This window comes from Pundamilia nyererei, unplaced genomic scaffold, assembly GCF_000239375.1.
Source record: "Pundamilia nyererei isolate P.nyererei 1_Seehausen unplaced genomic scaffold, PunNye1.0 scaffold00022, whole genome shotgun sequence".
Lineage (NCBI taxonomy): Eukaryota > Metazoa > Chordata > Actinopteri > Cichliformes > Cichlidae > Pundamilia > Pundamilia nyererei.
The window spans coordinates 1,152,224-1,175,651 of record NW_005187423.1 but is presented as its reverse complement, the minus strand read 5'-3'; the positions used below and the strand labels follow the sequence as shown (position 1 = coordinate 1,175,651).

The window sequence follows — 23,428 nt, the reverse complement described above, 5'->3', positions numbered from 1 at the left end:
GTGTGTGTGTGTGTTTCAAGCCAGTTATTTGGTAGTAAAAGCTGCAGAGTTGATATTCTACATTCTGCCCAATTGCCGAGCAAAAAGTAAAGAAAGAAAGAGTTTAAGGTTTAGAGACAAGTGCAGTGTACTTATTCCTTTCTAGACACCGTGTAGCTGCATCTTTTAACCGGCAGGTTAAACATCGCACTTCATCATCCATCCATCACTGTCGCTCAGTGAAAGCCTCACATCTCTGCAGCTTGCATTCAGAGATTAAGAGCCTTATTTAAGCCTAATTTACAAGAATTCCTGACACAATTCACGGCATGTTTATATTCTGCAAAATATGTTTATTGGAGTTCTTGCTGACTTCGATGGAGGTAGGAGTGGCAGGCAACAACATTAACATGAAGAGGGGAAGCAGCGAGACACAGCTAGCCTGCCTCTCTCTGTAGTTAAACAAATGTGACTATTAGCATTTCAAAAGCTTACTAATTGGCAGTTCTGGCACTATGTCTTTAAACCTTATCCAGACAGAGTCATAACAATTTGTTGTTTTATAGGCATTTGTGTAGCATTATCATCATTATTTGGCTGGAAGCCGACTTCATGGTGTTTTGCCAAGCAAACAGCAGAGATGCTACGCAGGACAAGCTGTCGTTGTAGTAAAAACCAAAGACACTTTTTTTCTTTTACATTCCGCTTCTAACACACGTCGATAACAAAAATGCACAATTCAGATAAGCGTATCTCTTCATCTCAGCCTCTGCTCCTTATCTTACTGTGAGGTGATCACAGCTTTCACATTTTTCCTTAATGATTAAAAGGTTATAGAGACGAGGTTTTCAAAAACGGGTTCCGCTCACTTCACGGGTCAAGACCCAAAGGAATCTGTGAAAACCTTTGAATTAGTTCCGACTGAAACGCACACCTGCACTCGAGAAGCAGCTGAAGTATTCTTCACGCCACGGGGCTCTTCTTCATTTTCATCCCTATTTCCGTCTAATTATTTGAATAATCACTCAGTGATGTCTCTCCTCCCCTCCTTCCCTCTCTCTCTCATCTGATTCAAGCCATCCTCGGCAAGCTCTGATTTCTAGAGCTGCTCTGCCGTAGTGCGGACTATTAGATTGATGTCTCCCTCAAGCAGGGCAGACAGGTGTTAAGGTAATCTTCTCTCCTCTTCCCTTTTTCTAATTATGTGATGCCATCTGGCAAGGTGAATAGGAACCACAGTATCTCACCTCTTATTCTGTACTTAGTTTCTCGGCATACATATTTTTGAGGGAGAACAGCTTAATGCCGAGTTTTCAGTAAACACTGTAATTTGCTGTGGCTACAAGCAAGCAAAACGCCAAAAGAGAGACACTTCTTGGAAATAAGCTTTATCGGGTCTTTGATTCACAGACAGTATTTGTTAGTGGGATCAACTCGTTGCTGCTTTTTTTGTCTTATCGTTGGATTTACTGAGCACTGTCAACAAAATACAAAATTCCAACCAGCCCTATCATGTAGCTCGAGAGAGAAAACCGCCCATTTCATCTGTTACATAAAAACGAGGATCGTGATTTCAGCCCTGAACTGCATATTTCAGACTTAACAGTGGGCGAGTTTTCTCATTAAGAAACAATTCACAGTTCTGAAAAGGTGCAGCACACGATTGGCCTGATTAGCTCCTTTGTTAAAGCCAAAAAAAAGCAGTCTTACCACCTAACGTTATTTATAATTCATTCTGTTATTTGGTTTGATTGAGAATGTGATTCATTTTGAAGGTAATTGGTGTCAGAGTTTGATGCTTGGCCGAGAGCACTGCGTGACATGTGAATAACAAACGGTCTGGCTAAGTTTGTGTTTGTCACTTGAAGCCAAAAAGATAATTACCTTGAGAAGAGAAAGACATTCCTTCTCTCACTGTACAGCTTTGTGACACTGAGCTCATAATACTTCATTTTCTTGCAAAAAAAATTGGACATTATTTCCATACAATAGCTGCATTTTGAAGGTGGGTGTAGCTCTATTCAAATGGAAATCACTGTGAATTCCCCTACATAGGAGACTTAAAGGGAGCGTTCATGCCAGAATCAAATTTACATATTTTACCTCTGGTGTGTAGTGCGTTTTATCGATCTTCTTTTCCCAGAAATTATAAACTGTTTACTCAAGAAAAAAAGCAAGTGGCATGTAGTTTGACTGTTGAAGATGAGGCAGGGGATTTCTTTAAAACTGAAAACTGGCTGCCACTACAGGCTAGCTGGAAAACACATTAAGGTGACCAGATCCCAATAAAGTGAATGTGGAGCAAACACTGTGTTTGTGTGGGACAAAGTGGGACACGTCAACAACACTGAGAGGTTTTCTGAAATGTTCATATCCAATTTTAAACTAAAAATACACTAAACTGCGCAGGTCACCGGGTTGTCATTTAGCAAATACAGGACAAATATACAGTGATCATAAAAGGAAGCTTCAGTTTGTTCTTATAGACTCGTGTAATAGTCTTTATATACTCCTGTGTTCTCTTTTATTTCACTGTTATTTCAGCAGCTCTTCTGTTTGGATGTATCTATAGATAGGATGACACTTTAAGCAATTTTTATCCAATTATGACCCACACACCCTGCGTCACCTCACAACATATCTTCCGCCTGTGGGAAATGGCAAAATACCTTTAACAAAAACAGACAAAACAGCCTTTTTTGCAGCAGCTTCTGTCATATTCAAGAAAATCTACAAAGTTTGTGACTTTTTTGGGGACTTTTAACTTTACCTTCTTCTTCTGACTATAATAAGAAGTGTTTTCTTCATACAGACTGCGTAAAAGTGCATGTCCCGCAGAACTAGTCAAAATATGGCACATTGTCCAAAATGTGGGAAGGGGGGGAAACAGTGGGTAACAAACTCCCGCTCCAGTGTATCTTAACTGGTCTTGAAAGTGACCTCTGAGTTTTGAGTTGAACCATTTTGAAGACTTTGCAAATGGAAACTTTGAGATTCAAATTTGCTGACATATCTGAGCTAACAAAGCTGGAAGATGAACTTTATACACCAGCTGCCAGCTGCTGTTTATGGTAATATATGAAATCTGGATGTGCGAATGCAACAACTTAACCCCTTAATGCCAAGTGGATCGCATTTGATACGTGAGTTTTTGTCGCATTTGATACGTGAGTTTTTGTTTTAGAGTTTTGAGTTTTTGAGACATCTACATCATCAGTGTAATTTTCCCCCCTGAAAAAAATAAATAAATTGCACAGTATATTTTTAAACAATACACTGCAAAAACTAAAACTAATGAAATTTAAAAAAAAAAACACACCAGATGTAGCAAATGTGATAGAAATTAAAAGATAATTCATGCAGATGTCATTAAGACCCATGGTGTAAATGAACAGTTCAGCTATAAGGAAACCAAAAGAAAACAGGGTTCATTTCATAATCACAAAGCTGAAGCTGTAAATGTAAATGCACAGGTGCTTATAGAGCGCTGTTCTGAACTGAGCACTCACAGCACTTTTCATTACAAGAGTACCCAATCATACACAATATATTCACACAGAGCTTTATTCTGTGTCTGAGCCCCATGTCTCACATTCATGCACTCACATACTGATTAATGCTTATCTTGACCAAGGGTGCTTTAATATACAGACAGGAGGAACCCGGGCATCAAACCACTGACCTTACAATTGCAGGAGAACACGTTGAATCGTCCTGAGCCACAACCCCAAGGTAACAAACAAGGCTTTCCTACATGTTCAGAGCAGTTAAAGCTGTTCCATCCCCCCAAAAAATACATTTATAAGAACAACGTGTAGTTCTATAGCTGCTATGTGAAAGACTGCATCACCTGTATGGAGTGTTTAAGCTCATTGTTTTTGTTCTGCAGCCCACAGCTTTACTGTTCTGGTTCACTTTTACTGCCTCTAGTCAGCCTTGTTTTCCAGACACAGCAGCTGTTCTCAGTGAAAAAGCTGTAAACACTCATTGTACACTACCTGCCCTGCAACAAGCAGCAATCACTCAAAATAGCAGCTCGCTGCTGAACATTGCAGAGCATTTAGCAGCTCAGGAGCCAGATTTTTTTTCTTATATACATCAAAACAGATTAGTGGACGCAACAGACAAAGAAACACCTTATAAGACGCTACAGTTGGATCTAAATATGTCTTATGTCACATGATTTCCTGATGAAAGTGTCCCTCACACAACACAACATCAATCGTTTTATGACTATGTTTGGATAGTGAAGTGTAAAAGGGGACATTTTAATAAGCAGATGTCTTCTTCATTTTGGGAGCATTGAACTTGTTTGCCAGATAAAAAGAAAAACACACTTAAAGTTAATACTGATGTTGCTCTTTGTGTGCCAGATGTGTAAACAAACAGCTGCCTGCTAACAACTGTACGAGGTAAAAATGTAAATTTTGTGCTTACGGCTTCCTCCGGTAAACATCTGGAGGAAGCACATCAAACTGTTGTGCTTTTTTAATATTTCATGTGTATTTACTTAAGAAAAAACAATATCTATACTTATGACTCAAAAGCTTTGAGTTGTAAGTATGTTTCTGAAAAGGGGAGGAAGCTGTCACAATGGCTTTAAATCACCTGTTGAAACAAAACAACACCGTAGTAAAGCAAGAAGCCTCTTACTGTGAACATCCCCTCTCTGCTTGGTGACCTCCTTCTGGATGGTATTGTCCACTGGTGTGACCGGTGGCAGTGGCAAGGGTGGTCTGGTGGGAACTGCTGGCCTTGGAATGTAGGGTTTGCGAGTGGGTACCGGTGGCTTTCGGGTGGGTATGAAGGGCTTTCGGGTGGGTATGAAGGGCTTTCGGGTGGGGACCAACGGCTTGTGTTGCGATGGGGTCACCCTCGGGCGGGGTGCCTTGGTTGTAGTTGTAGCGGTTGGCGGCAATTTAGGGAAGATGATCTTTGGAGTGACTGGTGGGCGAGTGGTGGTGGTCCTCTGCTGATCCAAGTCTGGGATGTGGTTGTGATGATTTGGAGGCACTTTGCCTGGTCTCGGGGGGTCAATAACCACTTTAGGGATGGCTGAAATAATGAGAAAATGCAGATGGAGCACTGAAATATGAGCACTTAAGAGTTAATGAGGCATACATTTGCAGACTAACTGCAATTATTAGCCTCACTTTTTTGAAGAAGAGGGCTTTACTTCATCTACTGAGACTTCTGATAACCATTACCTAAATGTTAGCACTCTAAAACAAATTGGGTGTCTCCAATCACACTGAAAGCAAAAGCTCACAGCTGCAAACGAAGCTCATAAGTTCACATTCACTCACAGTTACAGGACTTCACAAGCTGAACCATTAAGACAGCCCACGTTCAGTGAACTCCTGCTCTTTGAAAATCGATCTTGCTTTCTTATCATGTCTTTTTTATCTGTCCGTGCGGTCATCTTGATTAGTAATTCTTTGTATGCTCATAGCCAGAGGCTTCGCAGCACAAGTCTAGAGCTGCTTGAAGTGTATGGAATGATTTCTGCACTAAGTCAGGCTGCTGTGCCCCGAAGATCACCCTTGCTCATGTCATCAAAGCTACACCGCCTTTTCCTTTGTGGCTGCACACATTGTCCAGGAGCAGAGACACAGATTGGGGGGTTGGCTTTCTTTTTTTTTTCTTTTTGGCAGGGGTGATAGTGGCAGTTTCCTAAGGATTTCATGAGTGAAGAATGAGAGTGGACAAAGGCAAAAGGTTTGAACTCTGTTATTGCCTTTTCAGGTTGCAGGCGACTTTGATATGTGATACATGAATAGGATATTGCAACGTGACTCCCTGAGCACTTGCGGCTCGCACCCTTTGGGCAGGACGGTGGGGTGAAGTATATGCAGCAGGTTCCAACTTTGCTCTGTGGAATGCCACATGAGTTGCGCCCGTCCATTGGTTAAATAACTGTGGAGAATAAATGACTCTTTGTCTACTGAGCTGCTGTAAAAAGTGCCGACGCACACTGTAATGAACTCTGTGTCAGTAAGCAGAATGAGACCAACTAACAGATCACAACAAATCACAGATGATGACGACTCCTCTTTGTGTCCTTATATTCCCGAGCCGCATGTCAAAAAACCAAGTCAATCTGGGAACATGCGATAAAGGGGCAGGGTGAGTCAAGTAATGACTGGCAGCTATTACAAAGAAAGGAATTTCAGTCCAAGCTTTGTGCTTGCAAGCCTATTTCTCCCTCTCTCCCTGCCCCCCCCCAGCACATTTTTAAAGACACAGGCAAAGAAAAAAGAAAAAAAAACCTGAAGCCCTGTTCCTTGTTGATAAACTGAATATTAGTTCCGGGGTTTTCTCTCGGGACTTACGTTTACAGTCGTGGCCCATCCCCCTGTAGCCGTCTTTGCATTTGCACTTGTATGAGCCCGGCGTGTTGTAGCAGGTGGCAAAGCTGCTGCAGTGGCTTTGACCTAAAGAGCACTCATCCACATCTGAAAGATAATGGAAGCATAACAACATTCAGCTCCTGGGTGCAAGTGCAGAAAGCTTAAAACGTAAAAGCAGAATATCAAACGCTAATTGCTTCACATCCACTTAAAGGAAGCTTCAAAATTTATGTCGTACTGTTAGTGAAAGAGTTTAAGTGGATAATAGTCGACCTTTTATGAATACCGGAGGAAAAATCACCACGAAGGTTGTTGTAAAAGTCCTCCCCAAGATACAGAGATGTGTCTTTTATACGTTTAAAGAGCACCTGCCAAGTTGCTCTTGGCCGTTCTTTAATCTAATCAACTTGATAATTTTATTCAAAAGCAGATAAAATAGGATATGAATTGCAATAGAAGCTAATCTGTATTTGTTTTTCACATTTTTGGTGGTTAGAATTCATGAGCATGATACTAACAATTAAAAATCCACCTTTTGAAAGTTAAAAGTTTATTAAATTGCCATATTACTAAGTTTTTTTAATCTCTGTTTTTCTTTTAGTTGAAAAATACAGTCATGTGAAAAAGAAAGTATGAACTTACTGCATCCATGCACCTTGCAGTCATTGAGTCGGCCATGAACTTCTCTGTGTATCAAAATATTCTAAAGTTAAATGTGAGGCCATCTGTCTGACAGCTAAAGCTGAAAGATGCAACGGAAATACGATCCAGAGTTGCAAAGGCAAGACTCCTCCATAACCATGTGAGATATGGTTAATTGCTTGTACAAGTTACATTTTAAAATGCAATTTTCCTGTTTTTTGTTACTGCATTGTTTTCCCTTTGCAAAGTATCTACTGATGTAGTTGTTACACTGAATCGTGTTTTTTAAACTAATTGTTTTACAACCAATTAACCTACAAATAGAAAATCACAACGGGCCTGTTAAATGAGAGATTGGTTGAAAACCGCATCAGAGCATTAAATTAAAATACTAAAGCAAAGCAGAAGTTTGTCACATTGTAGTATCAAACATGGATTTCTGCTACTCATCTCTGCATGCGTGTTTCTTTTCTTTTCATCGGGCTCCTTCATAAGCAGTTCAAAAACAAAACTCGCATCACTAAAAGTACCTCGGCTTAAATTCAAGCCACCTCAGCACATCTTTGACTTTTGTGTGAGTATTGCCAGTCGAAGCCTCACAACAGAGGCGCTGCCACAGTACCTATGCACTGGTATTTTCCGTTGATGTATTGCAGGTCGAAGCCTTCGTGGCATTTGCAGATGTAGCTACCAAAGGTGTTGATACATTTCCTGAACCTGGGACACACTGCTATCCCTGCTGCACACTCATCCACATCTGCAAAAGAAAGAAGATTAAGAAATTGAGGAAAATGCTCAGATAAATGTCTATAATGCATTAAATAAGAAGTGCACTCAAAATAAAACAACGTGATTTAAAAAAAAATTTGAGATTAGAAAGCATAATTGAATCTAAACTAAACATTACTATTCATGCCGGAACACATGTTCTTCATCCCTGCTTAGTATTCATTTATGAACAAAGCTCCTTTTACATTCTGCTCAGCGAGCAGAAAACAACACACACTAGCTTGTTTCATTATTTAAAGACTTTTTCCAAGTGTCTCTGTTGATCACCTTTACAGGCATGTGATCATTAATATTTAGATGCTGGGAGCCTGAAAGCTTCGCCTTAAAATCTTTAATTTATTTGCAGCATAATGCAGCTGAGGTGCTCAGAAACTGTTGTTTAAAATAACCTTAACAACACTAAAGTCACCTGGACCAGCTGGGAAAACAAGCGAGAGCGGTTAGTGGGCAGAGCTCTTCCCATCCCATTAACAACTACTGCTGAGGGTCTCATCAGCGAGGATCTTAATCCCAAACTGCTTGAGTGGAGCTGCTTAATGGCCAACAGTTGTGGATGCATCACTGCCGTCACAGCAAGGGCAGACGTGGATTATTATATTTGAAATCACAAAGTAAAGTAACTGCACCTTTATACAGAGTAAAAAGCAAATCATGCTTACCCCATTTTCACATTCACAGATTCTATATCAGCAATGTTTATGTTTTAAAATGTGCTGAAAGTGACAGCTTCTGTGAGAAGCCGACTTTAATCAGATGGTGTTTCAGTCAAATTCTGTCACTGAGCAAAAACAAGTCGATACCTTCATCCAGTGAATCGTGAGACATCCTTCTTCAAGGATTCCCGGCCTAATTCACTTTTAGTAAACAAACACTGAAGTGTGTGGAGTTTCCTAAAACAGCTACAGTAGTCCTGCTGGAGCTATTATGTTTACATTTTGTACCAATTCATGCATTTCAGTCGCTTCCAATGATTAAAAAACCCAGAATGGCCGATGGGATGAATATATATGGTTTATAATGACTCATTCATACAAGCTTGTACTCATTCCTGTTAAGGTTACAGAGAATTAGTTCAACTAAAACATCCGACACACTACGACGCTCCGATCGCAGCGTTCGTGCACTTTGAAACATGTATGAGAGCAAAGCTACAGATATGAGCAGCAGTGCGCTACGATCCCATTTCCACAAAAGTTGCAACACTGTGTGAAGTATTACAAAGGGAATGCAAGATTTTCTAGTCATCCCAGTGCTATATTTTATTGAATATAGTACAAGTACAACATATCAAATGGACTTTTTAAGAATATGCGCTGATTTTGAATGTTATGTGCTTAAAAAACACAGATTTGACCGACAGCGTTTCATCATCTCTTCCTCATTAAAAACAATAGCTGTACTTTTTAGTGTGAGGTGTTTCTCATGATGTTGATATTTAGGCCTCCTTTGTTTGTTTAGGTTTGTTTCATACAGTAATGTGCCAAATGTTTTCAGTGGGTTTCTGCTGGCAAAATGTTTCTCAGCATTTTCTTGCTGAAATAAGAAATTTATTTATTTTTATTTATCACTTTCCTCATGCTGAAAAATGTCTTCAAATGTCGGCATAATATTGTTTCAAAACAGTGTCCTGTATTAATGGTGCCTTTTCAGTTATTTATGACATATGCGTTAATGCCAACACCCCATACCGTCATAACTGCTTTCCTTCTTAGCCTGGAGGACACGTCATTTCCAAACTCAAATTTTGAATCCACAGACCACAGGGTACTTTTTACTCTTTACCTCAGTCCACACTGAATGAGCTCAGGCCCAGAGGGTTGTTTATTTCATGCTACAGTTTTCACTTGCATTTTGCAGCGATAAACTGTGTTTACTGACAATGCTTTTCAGAATTGTTCCTGAGTCCATGCATAAAAGTGTCTGTTTTTAATGCAGTGGTGCCTGAGGGCCTGAAGTTCACGCACCTTTCGTTCATTTTTGACCTTTTCTCTTACATCAGTAGATTTTGTAATTTTACATTAAGAAAGGGTCTTCTTAACTTATTGAACCACTTACAAATTCAGACTTTCACACCCTTCTCCATTTTTACATCTGACAGACTCATCTTCTCTTTTTATATCCAGTCATGCTACTAATTAACCTCATTAGCTGCCAGATGCTTCACTTCAGTCTCTGGTTCCTACATAGAATCACGTCCACGAGGATGATTATACAGCTTCCATAAAACTCTCCACGTCCAGAGTTTACTGTCGTAACACCTGTGGTAGGCAAAGGGTTCTGTCCCCTTCATAATTCTTCATGATTCATGTCTGTGCTATTTTAGAAAACCACTCCTTTAGCTGCCCAGCAGTTAAGTGGCCCTGTAAGGCAGCATAAAGGGGAAGAGCCTCTAGTGAACACCCTGTGTTTAAACCTGACACAGGTTAACTGCCTCAACTGCCCACCTCATCTGTTAAGGTACCCCTCTGAGGAGCAGTGTCACATAAAATTGGCAGTAAAGGCAGATATGTGGGATTCCCTCGATCGCATTCCTGCTGTAAAAGCAACAGGAAGCAAACAACTTGGTCGAGAAGGACCGACGATGAAATCAAAGTTTTGTGCTGTGAAGCAATTTGGATGAATTCAACTTTGATGAGTTGTTTGCTTTGAGGATTTGCGTTCGAGTGGCTAAACTGCATTTGTGTTCTTTTCTTCCTTTGCCAAAATAGTTGCCTTTGATTAGCAAATTTAAAGGCTGAGAAAAACACACAAACACATACTCACACACAAACAAAAAAAAAGTTATATTTATGAGGATTTACACGCTGCAAGTCGCTCACAGATAAGAGTAGCTCAGCTTTCAGGCATGTGGAGATATTTTAAGACCGGGACGTACCCACACAGGTTCTCCCATCCGGAGCCAGCTGTAGCCCCGGCGACGGACACTGACATCGGACCTCTCCTTTCAGCACCTCGCAGCCATACTGGCAGTTGGCCATACCACAAGTGCGAGCGTCTGATGGGTAAAAGAGAAACACGGCACACATTAACACACACTGGTGCCACTGGGGAGTACAAAGGGAGAAGAGTTTATGCCATTCTCACCTACACTTTTTTTTCCTCACACCAACACACACACGCGCGCACTTCTTTTTCCTCCAGCCAATTTATAACAGCCAGGCCACTCGCCTGCCTTTTCTGATATTAGCCAGCTTGACCCTGGGGTGCTGCCAGCGGCACAGCACTCACTCTGCCATTATTAGACTTCTCTGCTGTGCAGTTGCCATGTGCTCACACCTTAGCTCCAGCAATCTTCCCCCTGCCCACTTTTATCCTTTGTTACACCCAAAGATTGATAATCCATCTCCCCCCCTCGATATCAAAGCAACAGCGTGAGGCGTGAGTGTTGTTGAGACGTGCCGGGCAGATCAAGAACTTCCAAAAATAATAACGTAATGAAACAGATTTTCTTTGGCCTGTCTTGATAACAGTGGGCTCTAAAAAGGAAATTAAAAGTGAGGCTTTTGCTGCCACTGCTACTTCAGCTGCTGCCGGCACCCTGGAGTAGAGTCTGATGACTGAGGCAGGCCGGGCTGATTAAATGCTACAGTGATCTATTGATCAAAGGGGAGAAAGGAGGAGCAGCAAGGTGTTTAACGGCATCATGCTATCATTAGACAACAACACCTAGGATAATTTCAGATTGCCTCAAGTGTTACGCGATTTAGACTTTAAAAGGTGGGGAGTGAATTTTCCCCTCGTACAAAAGAACTAATTAAAAAGAGGTATCGGGAGTCATACAGTCCTCAAGTGGAAACGTGCAGGGAAAATAGTTATCAGGTGGGAAACAGAATTTACAGGGAGACATGTTTAGGCATCAGCTCACATTCTGTGGACTACCTCGGGGCAAACAATAAAAAAAAACCCTAAAAGAAAATGTGCACATTCACTCAAGGGTCTGTAGATTGTGTTTCTTTCATATTTTTCATTTCAGCCCTCAAAGGGTTCTTCACAGGGGTTCTTTAGTCTGCAGAGCTACTATAATGAAGCAGATCAACACGGTGTTTTAATCAAAACAGTCTATCAAAGGATTGTGAGGCTGCTGTCAGGGGTACGAGTGGGAAATACATTTCTTAATGATATCAACACCGTGTCCTGTAGAAACAGATGGATACATTCAGTGAAAAGAGGAATCCTCCATGAGGAGAACACAGACAGGGAAAGGAAACTTCCACCTCTCAGGCTGTAACACAAAGAGTGTTAACAATCAAAGTGTGTGTGTGTGCAAGAGAAACAGGCTTACTTCCACAGGTCCCGTCAGGCATCAGCATGTAGCCATTCAGGCAGTAACACTTGTAGCTCCCATACGTGTTCATGCACCTGTGTTTGCAGGGCCTTGGCTTTAGCCCGCACTCATTCAGGTCTGCAGACAGAGAGAAAGACAACTTAAATCACCCGGGGTACAGAGAGACAGAGGTCCTATAAAGAGGTGAAATTAGTCACGGGGCAAAGGTGGAAGAGGTGAGTCATGTCAGACATCGCTTGTCCATTTACGTGCAGGTATGCAGGCTCCCTCTGAGGTGACTGCGTGTTAACGTGGTTGTTTTTTAAATGGGGTGGGGGTATCTTCATGGAAGTGAAGCGTTTCTGTGTTCTGACAGGCCCAGAAATCGCCCTTTTGATGGTTAAGCCAGTAACAGCATTAAACCTTTGCATCACCTGCATGCGATGAAGGATATGATTAAACCCTATGACTTTCCACCACTTTGTGAGGTTTGCCAGTTCTCCATCTGGTTTTCTTTGATGCATACGTTTAATTCTGGTGTTTTTATGTGGACGTTAAAGTAGAGAAATCTCACCCACAGTAGCCCATGAAAATCTTATTAGAAAACGATGCTGTCTGGGCTCGGAGTAAGGAGCACCCCTGGGAGAAAAGAATATGCTCTCAGCTCAACACCTGTCAAATGCTTATGCAAATTCAAGTCATTATGCTTTTCTCGGAGCAGACATTTTGACGAGTCAAACAGAGCTGTAACTAATGACATTAATGATGTCTTCCTTTCTTCCATGTATTTTAAATCCCAGGGCTCTGGTGCATGCTGCCTCACTGGGATGACTTACTGACACTCCAAAATGTAACAGAGCATTGCCAAAACCATTAAAACACTGGTTACACCTGTGTACCTCCTGTTATGATTAAGACAAAGTGTGCAAAGTACGTGCAAAGTTTACAGTGGCTCAGGTAAGTGAATATATTTAGATCTTTATATTCATTAAAATGGATGGAAAACAAAGAGACAGCCACGACATTACCTTTAAAAGGCATATTTTGACATATCATTGCATAAAAAATTAAAGGTGACAATTTGTTTTCATTAGTCTGTTTCAGGTCATTGCACACACTGCAACTTCAGAACAACTTAGTTGGATATGATTAATATAGTAACACCTACAGTCAGCTGGAAAAGAAAGTTTTCCCCAAACTCGCTGCAGTCCAGTGAAAATTAAGTACACCTCATGGTTCAGTAGCTTGTAGGATCACCTTTAGCTGCAATAACTTAAAGTAATTGTTTTCTTTATGGCTTTATCAGACCCTCTTGTCACAGTGGAGGAATGACCCACTCTTGGTGCTTCACTTCATTGAGGTTTGACAGGCTCATTCGTCTGGGCTTTGACTGGGTCATTGCAACACCTTGATGCTTTTCTTCTTCGGTCATTCTGTTGCAGATTTGCTGCTATGCTTGGGAAAACTGTCCTGTTGCATAACCCAATTTGAGAAAAGCTTTAGCTGTCAGAAAGATGGCCTCATATTTGAGACAAGAGTACTTTGTTATACAGATGAGTTCATGGTGGACTGCAAGGTGCTCAGGTCCTTTGGCTGTAAAAACGAGTCCAAATCATGACCATTGTGGTCGACAGTTGGTATGAGGTTTTTCTGCCAATATGTTTGGTGTGCATTACAGTCAAACATCTCCACTCCACAAGGATGTTGTTCAAGATGCTTTGAAAAAGCCATACTTGTTCAGCCTTTTAGATCGTACTATTATGTACTGTTAGCATTTAACAGGTCTCAGTAGAGTCTGAGTCGTGGCTCTTGGAGTGTTTTATGACCTTTGTGCGGTCTGAAGTGTGTGTGTCAAAGCAAATGTGGCATCTTCCAAAGCATACTGCTAACACATACCTGAATGCTCCAGATCAACAAATTGCCAAAACTTCTGCTTTTATCAAAGTGATCCTGCTTTCCAGTCATCAGATAATTAGTACATTTGTGGCAAAGACCAGGCTGCTTCTTGTTCTCTTAACTCCTGTGGAAGCAGTAAGGGGGGCACTTACTTCTTTAACAGGCCTATGTAGGGCTGCATGAAAACTTTTGTTTTTCACAACTGTATATATTTAACATCAAGTCAAGTGTTGTGTCTCAAATTGTACATTTCTGCACTAACACTTGTCTTTTTGAATGCATAAGAAGAGTGACTTTTAAAAGTTTGGGCACATGCATTCCACCAGACATTCTCCAATGGTGTGCTCATTACAGTCAGAAGCTGACTGAACAGTACTATATGTTTGCCACCTTTTGTGGTGGAATACACAGCAGAAAGGATGGATTTTCAGCCAGTAGTAGGAGGATGGTGATGCCAATAACTGGCTAGCTAGCTAGCACTTTATGCTTCTTGGGGCAGCACTATTCAGTGGTTACCACCTTCATTATTTTAAAAACTTGGTGCTACGTTTTGGTCAGAAATTTTGCAAAGTGCATTGCCAACACAACAATGATGGTCAAATAATCATCATTTTGAGGCACTACATTGGTAAAATTTATAGACTATGCAAGTAAATCCACAGTCTATTAGTAAAAGTTTTCAAATGAAACACAAGCAAAGGCTTTTAACAGCTGTCTTAAATAAGGAAGGTCTGTTTTTATTTAGTCCACTGAACAAAGAATAACTATTATCTGATACAAAGTGACAATCATAACAATTATGTAATGCACTCAAGCTTTCATTCCATTAAAGAGGATAAAAATGATGGCAGATGAAATTACTGAACCGTCTTTAGGTGAAACACAAACAGAAATGTCATAATTACATCATGTTTTCATCATTTTTTATTATTTTTAGCGGTTTGATGTTTAGCTCCTCAGTTTACAGCTAGTGGGAGCAGACTGTAGATTAACTGCCACCAACAGTTTATCAGTGAACTCAAACATAATATTTGCAGTAACTTATTGGATGAAAAGGCCAAATTATTTCTGTCTTAACCTGGCTGTTAATGTTATTAGCAACACAAGTGCTTTTTATGCTGCGTTAAATGTTCACTGCAAGAAAAACCTCTTGTAGCTTTCTTGGTGGTTTCAGACTTTGATGCTGTAATTGTTATTTGCTGTGTGCGCTCAATAATTTATGCAAGAAATTCTTTCTACGCTCCCACTTTTAGAAAGAGGGATTACACTAGCCTGCAGTCATGCAGCTCAGATGTGCAAAGAGTTTGCTTTAAATCATGTTTTTCACCTAAAGTAAGTTTTAGGAAAGAGTTGTCTCATAAAGGAAACTGTGTCACTCTTTCAGAGCATCACTGAACAGCTTGTCTGGTTAGAGTAACCAGATAAGCCTTTTCATAGTCCCAGCTCTTGCTTACATCCTTTTAATAACTTGGAGAACTTCAGTGCTTACAAGGAAGACTACATTCTGTTTGAAGTCTAAGTTTTATTGACCAAACAGGCTTTGGTTGTATACAGGTAAACAGTTCGTGTGAAGTGAAAAAGGGATTGCATTTAGTGAAATGTAATATTAAAACCACTGGTTATTGCCTGAAGACAGACTATCTTTAGATAAGCTTTTCAAACAGGTTGCTTCTGCTTTGGTTAGCATAAATTCGCATGTGCATATCGCTGAAATACTTATGGATTTTGATGGAAACAGGGTTTATGTTTGGGGCAAATGTTTCTTCATATATTACCTGCACCTCGTTTAAATGTGACAAGTTTGGAGTGTCAGAACCATAAAAGGAAAAATCCAACTTGAAACGGTACCAAAAATCCATCACACCTGAACGATGACACACACTCCAAGCAATATAAATAACTATGAATACCACTCTCTGTGTCTGTGACACAGTAGAAGCATCATAAAATAGATTTCATCTCACCGTGTGGCACATGAGCGTTCATCTTGGCTTACTGCACTTTAAATGGCGCCGTGTTTAGCTCTATGGACATATGTAGGGCACATTCTTTGAGAGCCACATACCTCCTGCATTTAAAAGATGCCACAGTTTAATTTGGATGAATGATTGAGCAGATGCCCAGTTTGTATATGTACAGACTCCTGTCTTCTATTAATGAAAGCTTCTGGTCTACTAAAGCCAAACTGGCTAAGTGATCAGTAAATGTGTCAGAAATTTGGACAGCATGCTTAACCTTAGGAAGTGCTGCCAGACTTCAAGTCATGTTCCATGACCATAAATTCTTTTAGATATATAGGGGTCAGTTTGTGAAAGCAGCTGTCATGCTGGGGTGATATATAAATCATTTAAAACATTACTTTCACTGTTTGAATGAGTAGAGATAACAAGGAGCAGACTACTTACAGTTATAAAAACATTCTTCTACATGTAAGACAAGCTAAATGTTATTAGACTTAAGCAGGGCTGCACGATTAATCCAGTTTTAATCTCGATCACGAGTCTGGTTTCCCACAATTAAATCAGTATCACTGATTGATAATGAAAATCTGTGCTCTGGCAATAAAATCCTGTTCCCTGCAATGTACAGGATCACATTAAAAGCAGGTCATTAGCTGTTGTTTGGAAATACATTTTAGTGATTTAGTCCTGTATTATTGGGTCTGTGCTCCAACTCAACACAACTAACTTATTCAAAACACATCTACATCTGCTCTACAATGAATGTAAAGACAAACAGTGCGGTCGTACCTAATGGAAATCATCTCAGAAGTCCATAAAAAAAGCAGGCCTGTGCAGCGCATCTGGTCGTCCATCAAGCTCAAAAAGACAAACTAAAGTCACCAACAAATGCAGTCAAATTCCATTTAGCCAAAAATATGTGTCCACTACCCATTAAGGCTTAAGGAAACTGGTCAACTGTATGAAAGTGGCAAAACCTGCACTATAGGCAAAGAGAGAAATAGAGTTTTACTATATGCATTTTATTCACATCTGTCATGTAGGTAACCATAATGGAATAAAAAAAAAAAGTGCTCCAAGGCTCCAAAGGCTTAACTGACAAGTGCTTTTCAGTGGGGCAGATGCAAGCTCAGGACCAACAAAAAGGACTTCCTGGGGCACTTGGTTTTATTGCAAAATAATACAACAAGTTTATTCTAGGAGCAGTATGAGACGAACAAGTGCGTAATTGCTCTAAGAGTCGACCCTGATGAAGAATAGATGTGTTGGTTTATATTCTTTCCTTCTAGGAAATGCACTCGGGTCAGATGAATAAGGCGTTTGGATACAAACACCTCATTTGTATGCAGAGATGTTTTAATTAACATGAATGCAGCACAAGGCAAAGGTGAAAGCATCGTCCTGTGGACTACATTTTGTGTTAGCTTAGTTAAAAAAGAAAAAAAAAATTATATGAATATTTATTCTCTAAGATATGCACTGAATTTAGGTAACTAAAGAAGGACTGGTTTTATTTTAAACATTAGCAGGAATGCAGCAGAGGATGGATGTAAGCTTACATGATCATTTCGGGGGTCAAATCAGTGAATAATCACAACAACAAATGTTGACATTTAAAATAATAGTGATAATAATTTTGCTCATAGTCGTGCTGCCCTAAAATGAATTTTTATTTTGAAATTTCAGGATTTCTGATATGAATGAAATGTCTTTGCAAATATAAACTGATTGTCTTCTTGAGATAACAAGATTTTCATTTGCGTGCATAACAAAGTGACACAGGTGCAGTGTGATGACTCTTATTATTACACAGCGCACACAGCAGGTCTTGCTGCCCACTGCAAACCGAATTTGTTCTGCTATTTTTGTTCACCACATGAGCATAAAGCTCACTGCTTTTTTCCCCTCACTTTTCAAACACCTGTACAAACTGACAGTCTTTCCGCTGCGATATAAATTATTCTTAGTTTTTCTATGGAGGGAACCACGTCAAAATGATTTGTTCTGTCCTTTGTCAGACAGGAGGCTTAGCTCCGCTTACTTCACCCACAAGATATTGTCCAAAACACTCACACCTGCACACACACGTGCATGCACGCACATCACTGTTGTCCAATTTTTACAATTAACACTGTCAATCCTGTTTCTTTTTTTCATAGCACACAGCTTTTGCACACTCATTACTGCGATAACAGAAAAACCATAGCAACACTGTCCATTGTCAGCGTGAAAGAGGAAAAAGGTCTCCACTTGTCCGTTGCACTGAAAAACAGCTTAAAAATGTAAATGAGGGATTATTGAAATTCTCACATTCTCAGACAGTAGAGCATCAGCACAAGCAACGCGCAAGATACAGCCAGGCTCTCATCTACAGGCAAGACCAAGAGGACAGACAGAGAGAGAGAGAGAAACAGAGAGATAATGCACAGATATGACCACCAATTCATACTTCGACATGGCCCCAGGACTGCAGAAACCTGTGAGATAGCAGAGGTGGAGAGCCCCTCTGGGGTGTTCACTGTATGGTAAATGAACTGCTAAGACACATTTGAAGTGATGCAAAATGGAGTGATTTATTGGGTCAGCTCCACTGAGGTGTGCTACATTCCCGACACACCTCTATCACTGACAGGGATTAGCAGGGGCCTTTTTCTTGGGCATATGCTCGTCTTTAAAGGAGACAACACTGGTTGGAATTCAAGGCCTTGTTCTAGCAGCGATGGAGAAGCCACGAGTGCTGTGTCCATGTCGATGATGGTTTGAAAAGCAAGGAAGAGCTATTTGTTCCAGGCAGTCATGGTGCAAATGAGAAAGAAGAAGAAGAAGAAGCAGGGAAGAGAAACTCATGATGGCTCTTCTGCACAGAGAAACTGTATTCAGGGTAGAAGGGATAAAGAAAGGGAGGGGAGAGTGGTAAAAACTGCAACATGCTTGGCACTCGTGCTGTTTTTCTTCTGCTGAAAAGCTGCTCTTGGGTGGTGCCTCCTCTGCCAGGGACAGAACGAAAGCAGGAAGAAAATAACTGGGAGTGACATTCAGTCCTCCTTAGGTCGCATTGTGCAGCACCATGCATGTTGCCAAGGGGGAAGAAGAGAAGCTGCCGAGGGGAGGTCGATCGAATCTCACCCTCCATCACAACTCTCGCCGGCTGATGGTCCACGGGAAGAAAGATAGGAAGGTGACTGGCCCACACTGGTGGGGTTAAATAGTCCAGCGCCTCTTCTTTAGACAAAAGAAAATGGGTTAGAGAGGAGGAGGGGAGTGGGAGGAAAGGGAGTGGAGGGTTTGATTGACATGAAGTAGTAAAGTGAGTGAGGAGAACAGAGGGAGAGGGAGAGAGAGAGAGAATTTTTTAAAAAGGAACCAACCAATGGATTAGGACACCTCTGACCACGCTACATTCCTGGAAAGTAAAGAGGAACATTATGCAGCAAAGAGGATTACACTTGTGGGAATTGGACATGAGCTGAGTATCAGGAAAAAAAAGGGCACATGGGAGAAACAGCAAAAAGTGGTTTTGCATCTCCTGTCCTCCTGCCCGCTCGTCTCTTCTGCATTCCCTTTTTGTCACAAGGGTGAAATAGGATCTGAGAGAATTACAGTATCGCACAGATTCAGAGGATCCCTTCTCACTTTCTGCCCGGAGTTTCAAAAGTAGGCAGGAGTTACATTTAAAGAGACAAATCACTGCTTGACTGCAAATGCTTCAGCCTCAGGAATTTCAGCCCCTCCCCTTCCTGCCTAACCATCTATCATTCAAGCAACCTTTCCTCCGGCACTGGGCTAACAACAGCTATTGTTAAGTGACAGGAAGATGATACAACTAGCTCCGACTGTTTCTGCATGCTCCATATCATCCGAGCATTTTTCAACCAAGGAATACAAAAATCTAAACTGAGAGGTTACGCAAGCAGCCGCACTGCCAACTCTGCTTAAGACGGAAGCATTTGTAGCTGAACTTTTCTGTAAATAGACACGATGAACGGGCACTGGAAGAAGAAACAAACCTTCACTATGAAAACAATCTGTTTTCAGTTTGTCTTCATTTATAGACAAATGGCATGCAGCTGTTTTTATTGGAACTAGAGATGTAGAGATATATTATTACTGATAGTAATCATTACATAAGTTTATGGAGAATACATCTCTAATAAGGCTGTAACTATGTGCTGGACAGGAACACAGTGGGTGGGTCCAGTCATAAAATGGGGAAAAACAAGAAGAATAAACCCACGAACAATTTAGCTACTTAGCTGCCACCTCAGGGTGTAGGTGCCTGTACTGCACCCACTGGCCACATTTTTAGGTACAACTTCCTAGTACTGAGTTGGATGACCTGTTGCTTTCTGACATTCAAAAAGGTGCTGCAAACATCAGGTTAACATGATAGCATCACACAGTTGCTGCATATTTGTCGGCTGCGCATTCACGATGTGAATCTCCTGTTCACATAACAAAAGCACTGTACTGAATTGAGAGTTGGTGACAGTGGAGGTCATTTGAGTACAGGCAACTCATTGTCATGTTCAAGAAACCAATTTGAGATGCTTTGAGTTTTGTGACAAATCATTATGGTGTACCCATCTAGTGATGCTGGGAAATAGGTATCAGCAGATGTGTACACTGTGGTCATAAAGGGATGGACGCAGTCAGGAACAATACTCAGGTAGGCTAAGGATCACGGTGTAACAAGAAAATATCCCTCAGGCCATTACGCCCACAGCCTGAACCATTGATACAGCGCGGGACCCATGCTTTCATGTTCTTTACGGCACATTCTGACCCAATTATCTAAATGTCTCAGCAGAAATCAAGACTTTTGAGACCAAGCAATGTTTTTCAGTCTTCTCATATCCAAATTTGGTGAGCCTGCATGAACTGTACCCTCCGTTCCAAACCTTTAGCTGAGTGGCTTCTGCTGCTGTAGCTCATTTGCTACAGGGTTCAGTGTGTTTATGTTCAAAGATGCTCTTCTCTTCTGTCTTGCTTTCCCATTCTGATCCTCGCTTTGAACTTCAGCAGTTATCACAGGGGCGTAACTTCCAGGGGGGTTATGACCCCCCTCCAATAAACAGACCCAACCAATATACTCCCCCCCCCCCAATATAATTATGAATTATCTTAAATAAATAGGCTGTTGATTTTCTTTGCTCGTTTCAAGTATTACCAGCAAAATAGTTGCATGTTTAATCATCTGGGAATTTACCCAGATTTATTTATTTATTACGCCAATAAGTTATCGTGGCCATGTCTGCATACCTACCTAAATGAACTGAGCCGTTACCATGTGATTAGCTGATGAGATATTTGCATTAGCTAGCAGTTGAACAGGTGTACCTAAAGTTGATGGTGAGTGGAAAAAGTTCAACTTAGTGGGAGAATCAGTGGATTTACCTGAAAAGTACCAGAAAAAAAGTATTTCTGCAAATGTTATTAAGTAAATGAAAATATCCATAAAGACTCTGGAGGTCGATCTGATCAGTGAGCGATCCTTTAGCAGCCACTGTGATTTCAAGGCTCATTCTCTGCTGTCTCTGTGTGATAACTTTCTTCCATTCTCCATGCGCTGTTAATTGTAATAGGACAGTTCTGCAAGCCACCATCTGGCTGCTTTATTGTGTGATGTGATATCATGTCTTCAATCATATGTGTTCAACCTGTGTTGCATCATTCTTAATGGAACAATATCTTTATCATTACAAGGAATATCAGAAGGAAATCTTAGCAGGGGGATGATTTCTAATCACATATACTTCAAACTCACAGGAGTTAACTCAGGTCAAACATTACTTCTTGCCTCTTTGGTGACCTTAAAGAGAACACAAATAAAAGGAATCTGGAGTAATAGCCAGACAACTGAGTGTAAATACACAGTATGATGACATGCATGCAATACTTTAAATACTTGCAGCTGTTTGGCTGCTAATAGCAGACAGCCAGAAAGACAAACAGTGACAGAGAGGGATCGGTTTCTAAACCAACAGCCCTGAAGTATCTGTCTACACCTACACTGAATTAAATTCGCATGGAGATTAGTCAAAGTGTTCGTGCTCTTTTCTGCGGCTTTGCCAAGATAAAGCAGTGAGAGATCCAGATAATAGCTAATATTCTGAAAACAGATCTAGAAGTAAACTGTATACATGCTGCAGCAGCAGTATTAGGCTATCACACTTAAAGTGGTATTAATTACGTATCTGGCTGACAGACGAGGAGCATCTGGAAGCATCTCCGCAGCTGTATTCCTTCTGATGTCTGAGACGTGGATCCTCCAGCAAAATCTTTTAATAGTGTCTTAACAGCAGGTCAACTACACCTAATTAAATCCACCTGCATGGAATAATCATCTTATTAAAATGATTGGATCAGCAGGGGGAGTTTGCTGCCAAACTGTTAAACAGATTATCCTTATAATGAGTTTATTTGTGCAGCGACAGCATGCTCATCTATCACTACGCTGAATGACAGCAACGATTCTCATCAGCACCGAGCGTGAGGCGCGTTCTCAAAACGATTCTGATTGGATTCTCAGAGTAGCCGCTGTTTTTCTTGACAGCCGAGTGTCCGTCAAGTTAATGGTGAAAAAAAATCACATTCATTTAAATTATATCCCGTTCAGATCGTGGGATATTTTCTGTATAGGAGCTGCGACGAGAGTTAAGGCCAAAGAATTTGGTAGTAAAAAAACCCCCAAAAACAAACAAGGTATATAAAAATATAGGACATGTGAAAATACGGCAGCTGCTGTGATCGTGTTTACTGTAAACAATGACTGTCTGTGGTTTGCTTTTGTTAATCAATCCGAGCCTCCAGGGTGGCAAACTCATCCGCACAACCCACTTAAAATAAATTTGTGTATTCACCACTGATGTCCACACTTGTGCACATTTTCCTGTTGTAATCTCTTTTTTAAAAATAAAATAGTAGCTCCTATCATTTGCAGTCAGTGAATTTTTGTTGGTGTGATAAGGTGAGGTAATGACCTTTTTAAGGGACACAAACTAGGAAACTGCTGGACAAAAGTTTAAAAAGTCGCTCAATTTTCTAAGTGTTAAATTTGTCTCTTTAAAATGTTATCAGCGATTTGCAGACAGATAAATATAGATAAATGTTCACCTCCTTTTAGAAGCACAAGCAGGGCATAAAATTGAGTTATTCAAATATAGGTACTTAAGTCGAGTATTTAGCCTCTTAACGAGTTTGACCACCGGCTGCACTTATCGTGCAACTCCCCAGGAGACGCCGTTTTCCTCAAAACAAATTTACAGATTATAATCTGATTTAAAAGCTCTCGGGGAGACTGCTTGACCTTTAGCAACATCGAGGTCAGAGAAGCAGCTCGGGGCTCTTATTTCTTTCCTCCAGTTGTCTCCTCGAGATAAATACTGCACTCCAGAGGGACAGGATATTAGAATGCTTCAAAACACTGGCCACCTGGCACATCAATAGTACACCTCAAATCAATGTTTGACCGACGCTGCATTTAAATGAGAAAATCTAATCTCCGGTCCCTGAATAATTAAATTGGTTTCCATAGCATGGGGCAGCGC

General features: G+C 40.7%; 1 protein-coding gene across 4 annotated transcripts in view; it reads right to left on the bottom strand.

Annotated features, from left to right (window-relative positions):
* The window catches only part of npnta (nephronectin a), a 58,607-nt gene that overhangs the window by 9,827 nt on the left and 25,352 nt on the right, over positions 1–23,428 (bottom strand). For 2 of the 4 annotated variants that reach the window (XM_005726850.1, XM_005726851.1), the window contains 6 exons: positions 19,008–19,103; positions 12,043–12,162; positions 10,636–10,755; positions 7,594–7,728; positions 6,312–6,434; positions 4,633–5,034 (listed from right to left, as the gene is read on the bottom strand). In XM_005726850.1, coding sequence (XP_005726907.1) covers positions 4,633–5,034; positions 6,312–6,434; positions 7,594–7,728; positions 10,636–10,755; positions 12,043–12,162; positions 19,008–19,103 — 996 coding nt within the window. The remainder of the gene's footprint in view (positions 1–4,632; positions 5,035–6,311; positions 6,435–7,593; positions 7,729–10,635; positions 10,756–12,042; positions 12,163–19,007; positions 19,104–23,428) is intronic. The other 2 variants (XM_005726852.1, XM_005726853.1) reach the window with 1 other exon arrangement.